The 12,673-nt window shown below is 42.8% G+C and overlaps 1 protein-coding gene across 2 annotated transcripts in view; it reads right to left on the bottom strand.

The window, feature by feature from the left end:
* PRND (prion like protein doppel) overlaps positions 1–12,673 on the bottom strand; it is a 17,739-nt gene continuing 5,066 nt past the window's right edge. Inside the window, exons 2-3 of one of the 2 annotated variants that reach the window (XM_080982659.1) lie at positions 6,534–6,761; positions 1–2,696 (exon numbers count right to left, since the gene is read on the bottom strand). In XM_080982659.1, the coding sequence (XP_080838785.1) occupies positions 2,164–2,688 (525 nt within the window). In that variant the 5' untranslated portion in view covers positions 2,689–2,696; positions 6,534–6,761 and the 3' untranslated portion in view covers positions 1–2,163. Of the gene's footprint in view, positions 2,697–6,533; positions 6,879–12,673 lie in introns of those variants that run through there. The other variant, XM_080982658.1, reaches the window with a different exon arrangement.

Genomic DNA, 12,673 nt, shown 5'->3' on the forward strand with positions numbered 1-12,673 from the left:
TTTTAATAAACATTTGCAACTTTACTTATGAAAAACAAGAAACATAACAGTACGACAACATAGAAGTATATACAAACAGCAGAATGTAATATGAGATGTAATAAACCAGGGATGGAAGTTGAGGGAAGTCAGTAGGGAAGGGGGAAATTGAAATTTGAATGTAATGATTATAGATATTGTTATAAGAGAAAAAAATCTAATAAAAATGATTTTTAAAAAATCATTTTTGTAAGCTCTTTTCTTCTTTTTCTTTTTTACTAATATACGCATTTATGCACACTTTGTCCTGGTATGTGTATCTTTTCACATACTATTTGGTTGACAAACGGGCTGACCTTGGCCCAGTCACCATCTCTCAACCTGTCTCACAGGTTTGTTGCGAGGATAAAAGCGGGTGGGCAATGTATTCTTTGGAGGGAAGGCAAGGGAAAAAAGAAGGCAGTAAAATAAATTGTGAACAAAAGGAGGTATATAATTCACAAATCTTGAATTCTACTATAAGTGAATGCTTAGAATACATAAAACATATGCTAAAACAGATGGCCAATGCAATTTTGACATTTCACAGCAGGAAATACGGACAATGATGGACTTTGAATAGCTTTTTAAAAACAAACAAACAAACAAAACACTACCAAGGATCATTGCAGATACATGTATATAATATACACCACTGAACATTGCTGAAAGCTCCTTTCAGTTATTGCTCAGAGAGCATAGCAAAAGGAATGTGTGCACTGCAGGGAATGATGGTTTTATAGTAAGCAGCTCCAAGCAGCCCTTTGTAAATCTGTCATCTGTGCTGAATCGGGCAGGACTGCACTCACTCATCATGGGAAGATGTCAAAAGTCACTGAGTGAGCAGCAAACATTCCATCCAACTGGCCCTGCACTTCTTGTTCTGTGCGGCAAGGACCAAATGCAAATATCTTTGACTATTGTGGCTCCAAATAAGCCAGAAGTTCAGCACTGTGCTGCTCTAGCATTTTGCATGCTTCCTTCAATTGTGCGGGGCATAATGGCAAAGTTGATGGCGGGGGAAAGATCTGACTCATGCATACCTACAACTAATATAAGTGGTGCGCCTGACGCAGTAGAAATTCAAGCATGGAAAATGGCAAGGTTATCAGAAGCCTTTGCGGCCTGCTTGTCTCCTCTTTGGTTTCTACTAGGGCTGAGCAATTAATAATTTTGAATTCTGGTGCTGGAGGAGACTCTTGAGAGTCCCATGGACTGCAAGAAGATCACACCTATCCATTCTTAAGGAAATCAGCCCTGAGTGCTCACTGGAAGGACAGATCCTGAAGCTGAGGCTCCAGTACTTTGGCCATCTCATGAGAAGAGAAGACTCCCTGGAAAAGACCCTGATGCTGGGAAAGATGGAGGGCACAAGGAGAAGGGGACGACAGAGGACGAGATGGCTGGACAGTGTTCTCGAAGCTACAAACATGAGCCTGACCAAACTGCGGGAGGCGGTGAAAGACAGGAGTGCCTGGCGTGCTCTGGTCCAGGGGGTCACGAAGAGTCGGACACAACTAAACGACTAAACAACAAAAAGGGCTGAGCAACAACCGGTCAAAGCCCAGGTCCTGAACCATATCATGCCAATTCTGGGGGATCTGGGCTTTGGTTAGGTTGGCTGTTGGGACAGCCCTGGATTGCCTCATGTCGGTCCAGCTGGAGTGATTCAGGGCTGTCAAAAGGCAGGGCAGACAGACAGTTGTAGGAAAGGAGGAGAGGCTGGCAGCCTCTCCAACCTCTGTTCTTCTAGCACATTCCCTGTGGAGCAGCTCCCAACTGCATTGAAACCTCCACTCATCAGCTGATGTGCAGAAGGTTCTCTGCACTGCGGTTGGAGGATGGAGGAGACACAGTGTCTCCTCCTTCCCCCAGCTCCCTGCAGATCATATTTTTAAATTAGGGTTTTAAAAACCTCATTAACGCAGCAGGGGCGGGCGGGAGACGCAATGTTTCAAGGACTTGAAACCCTAATTAAGCATTAGGACTCCCCACCCCGGAGTGATGCCAGACCTTGTATCTGGGTTAGCCTTGGGTCAGCCCAGCTCAGATTGGGGACGATCCAAAGTGCTAGAGCTGGACTGGGGTGGGGAGAGGGAACTACACAGCTCTATCTTCCACATCAGGAGCCTGGACCCTGCAACTTTATTTTGTGGAAAGAACAGAGCGACCAAGCAGGCCAATAATCAGGACTTGACTGGAAAAATGGAGGGCTCCAGCGTTGGAGCGCTGCGGACACGGCTGACTGCATGTTTCGTTGGCACACAAGTGGTTAATCACGAACCACATCACTCTCTGCTTGGGGTCATTTGCATCCTTTCCTAGAGACAGGTTCAACTTGGTTGAAGGCGTTACAAAACTGACACACTCGCCAACCAGGGCTTCTTTGCTTACGTTAGGCTCTCGATACAAGGAACAGTTGGGGTAATAGAGTCCGTCTGGAAAATCCTTCCAATTATCCCTGTAATAGGCGGTGTCGTTCGGCTGCAGTTCCACACCGTCAATCATTTGACCCCCGTGGCACAGGTATTTCTGGACCGGCGAGGTGGTCCTGCTGGGCCGCTTGGTGTATGGCTTCTTGTTCCGCTTAGATGGGGAGACGCCCACTTTCCGGCAGAGACAAATGCACAGGGCTGCAAAGAGGACGGCTGCCGCCAGTTTTCTCTGCATCGTAAAGTCTTGGAAAGGAGAAAAGAGGTTTGCTCCATTAGCGTCAGATCAACAAATAGGAAGCAGCAGCCACGGCTGAACTAGGCAGCAGAGTGAATGCGCATCTGCCAGCTCTAGATTTTGCAGAGTGTTGGGCAATATGTTCTCCGGGTATGAACATCTAGCTCAATACTGTCTGCATTGACATATTACATTACAATACAGATGTACCAAAGCCAACACCATTTCTTCCCCATCCCCCCATACATTTACATTTCTATTTCCTCAGTTCATCATATTATTCTTTTCTCCTTCCTCCCACTTCCTTCCACCCCCACTCAATTTCCTCCACATTATACAATTTACAGTAATCTTTGGATTCCACAATCTTCTCAAATCATCTATATATTCTTATTATCTTTCCTTACTATTTTTTCTTCCATCCAGTACTTCACATTTTAATCTAGGCATATTAGCATATCTTTTTTTGCACAATATTTTGCCATATATTCATCAAAGCATTTCCACTCTTTTTTTCATTTTTGATTCGACTGATTTCTTATTATAGCAGTTAATTTTGCCAAAATTAAATATTCATTTCGTTTACAAATCCATTCCTCCTTTGTGGGTATAGTTTGTGACTTCCACCTAGCAGCAATCACTATTCTAGCAACTGTACTTGCATATAGAAAAATTCATCCCCCCTCTGTGGTATCTCTTCATCTAGCAATCCAAGGAGATATGTCTCTGGTTTCTTTGTTATTTATATTTTCAACATCTTCTTTAGTTCTTCATGTACTACTATCCAAAATTTCTTAATCTCCTCACACCTCCACCACGTATGTATTGTTGTTCCTATTTCTCCACCACTAAAAATAAAGAAATTAAAAATAAATGCTGTCTGCACTGACTGGCAGTGGTTCTGTGGGTTTCAGGCAGAGTTCTTTCCCAGTGCTACCTGGAACTGTTGAGGATTGAACCTGGGACCTTTTGCATGCAAAGCAGATGCTCCCCCACTTCACTTGAGAAGTGCAAATTAGGTAGTTTCTCTTTCAAATGCAAATCCCTCCCTGCCGCAGCTGCTTTTCTTCCTCATCATGGCTACCACCCAGTTTGCTTGATAGATAGAGACTCATTGAGCAAGCAGACAATGGTATTCATTGCTCCTTGTTCTCACTCAAGAGGCAGATGGAAAGGCAGGTTGCAATGATGACAGGGGGGCTCTTGCCAGTGCAATTTTAGCGAATATTTATTCTAATATACACATTTATCTATGCAATTCTGCATAACGTATCCCTTCTTGCAAAGCGGTTTTCTCTAATATAATGCACTTTAATGTTATTTTCACTATTTATTTTTGTACGTGTTACTTGACCGGAGAACAGCATTGCAAAATTCGGAGGATTCAAATTTCAAAGGATGGCTGTGTTTGGCTTTGCGTATTGTTTCAAAAAGTGGAAATTAGGAAGGTTCACCTTTAAATCCGAACTGAATCAAATTTCTCCACCATCTCTGCCTGAGGTTATTGGCTATTTTCTATATAGCTAAGCTGTGGTTACACTTTTTTTGCATTCTGTTTCGGTTTATTCTGGACTGTTGATCCTAAGAAACTGATGGTGATGAACTGGTTAATTGCTGTGTTCCTGAAAGGAATAATGCTGTAATGGGGTGTGGGAAATAATAGGTAGTAGGTGAGAATACAACAGGAAATATTTTAAATTTGATTTAGACAGTTTGTAGTCTAGCATTTAGAATATTGGACCGGGACTGTGGAAATCCATGTCCAAATAAACACTTATACGGTGGTCTTGGCCAATCACCATCTCTCAGTAAAACTTACCTCACGGGGTTCTTGTGGAGATAAAAATGTGTGTGAGTGTTTGGGGTGAAACAGATACCCCACCCTGACCTCCTTGAAGGAAGGTTGGGATGAAAATATAGAACACTTTGTGCAATATGGCGACACCTCAGTGTAAATGCATCAGAAATATGTTTCTTGAAGACTTAAAGAAGGAAGTCTTCCACACTGGTACCTAAGCATACAATTGGCAGTAAAATAATAAAGTTAAGCAAGCCTTATTTTCGTAAGATTAGGATTAATCTAAGGAGACTGTCCACATTTATTGTGACTCATCCTTCCATGGGGGCGGATGTTGTATAAATCCAAGCAAAAGGAATTTTGTCAGCCAGCATTTTGGTAGCTCAGTTATTCTCATAGTACAGTTTGAATTGGTTTGTTAAGATCAAGATCATGCCTTGTTTTCCAAAATCACTTGGACTCTATAGTAACCTTCTGCTTGTACTCCCTATGCAATAAATGTTTAGAATATTCTGCACTGAGATGAAATCGGATTTATGTAGGGGTTTAATGACAATTACTGGTGTAATTCTGCTTGAATGATATAGCTCACATTACTGGAAATGCCTACCCATTATGTATGAAGCCCTGGAATGACTGTTGATCAACCTGCAAGGTATGACTGGATAGACTACCAGTGCTTTTTCCTTTCCTTTTTTTTTTTAAAAGAAAAAAAGGGTGCTAGGACCCACCATAAAGTTGTCACAGTAAGCGCCACACTTTTAACACTGGGGTGGGGGGGTGGGGAGGTACTGCTACTGCATACCCATTAGGTACCCCCAGAAAAAGCACTTTATATTACCATTAGATCCATTAGCCATGTTATTTTGGCATGTTAAATCGTTAAATTTAGCAAGCATTAAATTTAGCAAGCAATAGACAAAATCATATCTTCTCACTGCAGCCGGAATTATTAGTCAAAACTGGGAAAGAGATTCAGAATTTTAAGTTCACTGTGGTTTTACATATTTTTATTCAGATCTGCATTTAATCATCAATTTAATCATCATAATATTTGTTAAGGGTAAGAACCGTTCCACCTTTAATGTCTAAGCAAAGGAATTTCAGCATTCTCCATTTGTTCACTTGTAGTTTATCTTTGTCTAAGTTAGTTTCTATTTCTGCTACCTTGTCTTACTTTTACATTGTTAAACTTTGTTTTGGAGTAGTCTAAACAGGACTATAAACCAATAAAGGAATCTGAAACTACTCAATTGAATAAAAACAGTTTTAAATTGAAAAAAATAATATTTTCAGGATATGTATTGTAAAGAGTCTTGTCTCTCGTTTCTCTTCAGATCGTATAAATCTTTCACCTTTTATTAAGGATCTTTTTCTTTTTTTAATGTGCACTTGCAACCATTTAAAAACTTCCCCAGTGTTATAGCCAAGACCTCATAGGTGAAACTTAACAGGTAGCTTATATGTTCCATTATCAAATGAAATGCAGCTCCCACAAGCAGAAGCCAAGGCTATTCTGTTTGCCTCCATTGCTCATTAGGATCCTATGAGATCTTTAGCTGACTTTGTGTCTGGCATCCTGAATCTAAACATATGAAAAGTAAATAAAAATGGACTGGCATGACCCTGAACTGCAATACAAAAGAATTACTTCTAAGCAGTGCAAAGATTCAGGGTTCCTCCAGACAAGTTGAGCATTTGCCCTGATTCACTTGCACAAAGCTTATGCAGAGGTTAAATTATACGATTTTATTAAGCATTCATCCCGATTTATTTGCAGGGAGGGCATATGACAAATGAGCATGCATCCTGCATCCATCCTGATTTGCTTCCCGTTAATCATTCATTTATCCCACCCTTTCCCTGCCAGTTCCAAACTGCAAAAAGTCCAACCCTTGTTTTTAAAAGTGGATTTGTTGTGCTAGGGGAACAGAGCACTTGAACTCACCTTAACGGCGCAAACCTAAATTTACAGTATGCTCTTGAATCCCTCCCACGAAGCAGTGACAATCTGAAGGCACCCTTAGCAAACATGGGAGTAACTTACTCTTCTGTAGATGGTTTCTGGTAGGCTTCTCTGAGGCTCTGTTCTTTTTGAAGAGCAGGTGTCTCTAAGCTCAAAAAGCCTGTGCTCCTCAGAATATATAGCAGCAGGAGGGGTAACCTTCAATGTCAAGTTTAGCCAATCCTTTGTGTCTGAGCATACACCATCTCTCAACTTTGCGGCCACTGTTCTAAATGCATCAGGAAACTTTCCCCAGGGGTCGCTCCCATACTGTGGAAAAAGGAAAAAGAAAGAAAGAAAACAACCACCAAAAGCCTCACTAGCTGACCACAGGCTCCAAGCAAAACTTGTGTTACTTTCCCTGTTAGCTTCTCTCTGGTACAGATTGTATAGTTCATTCTAAAAATAGGATGGAAGCAGAGGACAGAGGACCATCACTGGCTGTGGCTGCTGAAATAGGAACACTGGCAGTACTGATAAAAATATTGCCCGCCCCACATATCTTTGGAATGCAAGAAGCTGCCTTATCAGGAGTCAGACCATTGTTCCATCTAGCTCTGTGTTGTCCACACTGGCAGCCACACTCTAGGATTTCAGAATGGGTTCTTTATCAGCCCTACCCAAAGATGCTGGGGATTGAAGCTGAGGTCTTCTGCATGCAAGGCCGTGGCTCTACTACTGAGTGACAGCTTCTTCCCATTGTTTTTGCTAAGTTTCCATGTAGGGATCTGGTAGAATTCTACATAACTCAGATTAATCTGGTAATTATTGGAGCAAGCACAGGCAGACTTCAGTTGTTATGTACTGAAGTTCTCACCCTGGGCCAGCAGGGGGATACTGTAGATAGTTCAGGTCCACATATGCAAATAAGGGATCAAAAGTGATGTTCAGTGATTGGATAGTTACAGAAAAGGGTTACTGTTGCGTTCTAGTGGAGCGGAGAGAATGGTGCGCTTGGCAAAAGAGACACTGGCACGCCGGGACCAGGTAGACTGACACAAGCGGGTTGCCGAATACTTGTTCGTGCAACACATCACCCCTCTTGCGGCCACAGGGCGGAGTCCTGCCGAACTGCTTATGGGCTGCCGCCTCAGATCTCCACTTGACCGGCTGCACCTGGACTTTGCCGTGGCCGAACCCCCAGGCTGTGCCAACGCGCCACGGTCCTTTGTTCCAGGAAACCAGGTTTTGCCCGGAATTTTGTGGGGGACATTTCTTGGGTGCCAGCCACAGTAGTGGGAGTCACTGGACCTCGCTCATACCAGGTAGCACTCGAAGACAGACGCTTGTGGCACTGGCACATAGACCAGCTTAGGCGCAGGGTTGGGGACTTGGACACTACCGTGGTGCCCCCAACTGCGCTCGTGGCTCCGGAAGAGACACTTACAGATGGTGAGACTCCACCTACACCTCTCTCGCAAACTGCCGGCGTGGAGCCGAACCAAGCTGCTCCAGAGGGTCTGCCAGACTTACCACAGACTCAGACCACTGCCGTGCCTGACATTCCACCAACTCCACTTGCGGAGGTTCCACCCACAGCAGCGGATCCAGGGGACTTGGTTTCAATGCCACCTAGGGTTGCGCCACAGCCTCAGCAAGGATCGGGCGGCCCTCCGGACCTGGGTACTGCTCCCTGGCAGTCTGGCAGAGTTTCCAAGTGCCCAACTTATTTAAAGGACTATGTTGTTGGACATGTAATATTGTCGGTCTAATGGAAGTAGGTGAAATGTAATTGATATGCTTTTGTGCCTAATTGAACCATTACGTGTAGTACTGTATATAAGGAAACCATTACGATTGTAACTAACGCCTTATCTCGGTGGGGAGGGGTGTTATGTACTGAAGTTCTCACCCTGGGCCAGCAGGGGGATACTGTAGATAGTTCAGGTCCACATATGCAAATAAGGGATCAAAAGTGATGTTCAGTGATTGGATAGTTACAGAAAATGGTTACTGTTGCGTTCTAGTGGAGCTCTATATAAGTAGGCTGGCTGAACCCTTCTGTTCAGTTCTGTTCTGGCCTGTGAATAAACAAGAGCTGTTTGAAGAATCGCTGTGTCATCTGATATGTTCACCCACAACTTAACATCAGCCTTCCTGGATCTACCTTATTTTGGGGGGGGGGGGGGGGGTTAGTAGAACCGCAAGATCTACCACCGAGTGCAAAAGGCATACAGTTAGAATTAGAAAACGGGGGTTCTCTGTGAGCACATTCTGGGACTAGAGGCTTGTTTTCAGTACCCAAATCAAACTGATTGTTAACAGGGTGACTTGAATAAAGCAGATGGAGTCCAGAGAGAAAAGAAATTGACCATACTTTATTGGGTAAACTGAACAAAAAGGGTAGATAATATGAGAAGAAACAAACAGAAATGTTTTGTCTTTCTTAGCAGTTCAGGCCTTGTCTACAGCAGGGCAGCATATACCTACTCATACAGTGGAGAAACTCTCTCAGATATACTGAGCCAATCAGAGCACAAGTTATCCCAGCAAGGATCATGTCATTCTGAGTGGTTGCTAGGCAACACCTTCACCCCCACTTCAGTTGGCTGAATGTAAACAGAATTAACCCTTAGGTTACTAACTGATTGATCCCTGTACTTCCAACAGTGAGGGAGGAACCATTTATGAACAATTTTCATCGGGTTTTCTATAATAGAGGCTGAGACTGAATAGAATTGTTTTGTGGACCATTTTTGTGGATCATCTTATCAATTTCTTCCCACGAATCCTGTTCACATACTGACTTCAAAGCAGTCAAGGAATAATTGAGAAAGGAGAGCTGTGCATATTTGAGAAACTTGTCCTTTGATACATGATGTTGGCAGAATTACTGTATCTTCAAATACAAAGGTCTAGAACAGCAGAATACGTATAATCAGCAGAGGAAATAAAAATATTTGCTGAATGTGTTTGGTGTCCATTAATCATGTGGAATCAAAGTATTTAATTAAATCTTGCAACTCCAAACAGTTCAGTTAAAGAAGCTATCAATATTTTTAAAATGTTTAAGGGTGCAATCTGATATGCATTTAGCTGGGAATAAATCCCATTGGGTTCACATTTCACTGTAATAAGTACTCTGAACACCAGGGGGTGATGTGGACCAGCTGAAAAAAGCTGGTCTGCTATGAACACTTGGATGTAGAACAGCCAATTTTTCAAAAAAAGTGGGCCACAAGAATATTTCCACATAGAATCCATGGGCCACACATTGAACAACAACAACAACAACAACAACTGTATAATAATAATAATAATAATAATAATAATAATAATAATAATTTATACCCCTCCCATCTGGTTGGGTTTCTCCAGCCATTCTGGGGAAATTAAGGATGCATTGCAACAATCAATGTAGATCTTTTTAGTTTGTTTAAATTTTTATTATAAAATACACACATATTGCAAATATACAAGCATACAAACATACATTTCATACAATCCTTCAATATATACAAACATACCTACATTCAGTCCCACAGATAATTCCTTTTCCCATCACCATCCACCACCCCTTCACCCCAGCTTTGTGTTAGACTTCCAGTCTACTCAATTGCAATTTCTTTCCACTTCTATTACTTTCTTTCACACACCTTTAACCTAATTTCATGCTTCTTTTTCTATTACACATTGTTATCCCTTTTTTTTAGTATTTCAGTATTTAAAACGGAACTTGTTTATTCTAATAGGAGTTCTGATTTTTCAATATGGTTTTGCAAGTATCCTTTAAATAGATCTATTTCTACTATTTTCTGTACACATATGTGGACAAATGATTTGGAGTGCCCAATACAGTGGAACCTTGGATGTCTGCGCTGGTGCAATTTGGCGCTTCTGCGCATGCGCGAGCAGCAAAGCCCAGAAGTAACCCGTTCCGGTACTTCCAGGTTTCCTGCGGTCCGCAACCCAAAAACACGTAACCTGAAGTGTCTGTAACATGAGGTATGACTGTATCTCCTTGCAGAGTGACTTAAGTTGTGGTCCCATCCCCCCAATGTTCCATAGTATACAACAGAACATGCACACCATGCTCTGGAAATTGAAGCACCTTGTGTGTTTCCAGTGTTCCTAAATACTTAGCTTTGAAGCGCACAGAACAATTAAGTGTTCTCCGCACACACCTTCTCCAGAGTGACCCTAGGAGCAAATTCTCTGTGGATGACTCAGTTCCTTTCACTATGACTGGCTCCAATTGGCACAAACCGCGCTGCAAAAATAGTAACAGATCTTTGACCCCCCTCAACCCTGCCCACTACACCTCTGCTCATTCTCTGATAACAGCAACATGCGGCCAAAGGGGCAGATCATCGGCAGCAAATTCATTCTTAAACATGTCAGATCAAGCAAGCAACTACAGTGGTATCTCGGGTTATATTCGCTTCAGGTTACACACGCTTCAGGTTACAGACTCCGCTAACCCAGAAATAGCACCTCGGGTTAAGAACTTTGCTTCAGGATGAGAGCAGAAATCATGCTCCGGTGGTGAGGCGGCAGCAGGAGGCCCCATTAGCTAAAGTGGTGCTTCAGGTTAAGAACAGTTTCAGGTTAAGAACAGACCTCCAGAACGAATTAAGTTCTTAACCCAAGGTACCACTGTATATGACTATAAGTGGCAAGTGCAGAGAGGCCCTAACATAAAAGAACATAAACAGACAAGGAACGTACTGTACAATATTGGGAAAATTCAGAACTTTAAGGGAAACCCCACAGCTAACTGGTTCTTAGGGGTTTAGGGTCTTGCAGAGGGGAGAGCCTGAGGGATTATCCTAATTGCACAGAGGTAAGTAACCTTGGCTCATATGGTGGCAGCTGTCTGTTTACTGAGCACGTGCAGAATTAAAGGCAGATACACCTGTGGGTTATGCCTGCAATCCCCCTTTTTGCCCAGCTGTGGCTGTGCCTTTACTTGTAAAGCAAGTGGGGGTGGCTTGGCCAAAATAGCCTTGCAGGCCAAATGCGGAGGTCTGGTGGACCTAATTAGACCCATTAAATGGAAGTTCCTGGCTTCTGCTTTAGAACAGAAGCAGCTGCAAAAACAGATCACATTTCTAACTTTTTGTTGTCAGGGTTGCTTGTTTGCTTGTTGGTTGGTTGCACGTTAGCGAGACCAGCCATCTTTCTGAACCACCCCCAAATAATCTGAGCCTATGTTTCTGGCATATATTCCTTTAGGTTTGGGGGTGTATATACCCAAGCAAGCAGCATTTAACAATAATTTGTGGCGTTATCAACTAGTCCTTTCTTTAATTTGTTTCCGCTTGAAGAAAATGCTGGTGGAACAGCTATCTTCATGATACTTAGTGCCTTTTCTATATAATATTTCCCCTCCTACAGACATACTACTAAAGACCTTTTGCTTGTTTTTAGCTACTGTTACATGTAATAATAATAATAATAATAATAATAATAATAAAAATTTTATTTATACCCCACTCTCCCCAGCCAAGACTGGGCTCAGGGCGGCTAACACCAAATATAAAAACAATTGATTGAAATACTGCTTAAAAAACAAGATTAAAATACAACATTAAAACATTAAAATGCAGCCTCATTTCAGTGGAAACTCAATCAAAAACTTTTTTGGGGATAAAAACGTCAAGTCTTCACCAAGGCTAACTATCCAGACTGGTCCTACATGGGCCAGAAAAAAGCCAGGGAAGTCCCCAAATAGGAGTTCCAACACAGAAGGAGAAAGGAAAAAAAGAAAGAGGGGGAGGGAATCAAATTGATTCCAAGCCAAAGGCCAGGCGGAACAGCTCTGTCTTACAGGCCCTGCGGTAAGAAATCAGATCCTGCAGGGCCCTGGTCTCAGGAGACAGAGCGTTCCACCAGGCTGGAGCCAGTGTTGAAAAGGCCCTGGCTCTGGTTGAGGCTAATCTAACTTCCTTAGAGCCCAGGACCTCTAGGGTGTTGCTATTTATGGACCTTAAGGTAAAAAGAAAGAAGGGACACGGGTGGTGCTGGTCACATGACCCGGAAGCTATCTGCGGATAAATGCCGGCTCCCTCGGCCTATAGAGCGAGATGTGTGCCGTAACCCCAGAGTCGTCCATGACTGGACCTAAATGTCAGGGGCATCTTTACCTTTACATGCAAAAAAAGCTAAAGGACCTCTGGATGGTTAAGTCCAGTCAAAGGTGGCTATGGGGTTGTGGCGCTCATCTCGCTTTCAGGTCAAAG

Source organism: Podarcis pityusensis (assembly GCF_964106645.2).
Source record: "Podarcis pityusensis genome assembly, chromosome: 15".
In the NCBI taxonomy this organism is placed as follows: Eukaryota; Metazoa; Chordata; class Lepidosauria; order Squamata; family Lacertidae; genus Podarcis; species Podarcis pityusensis.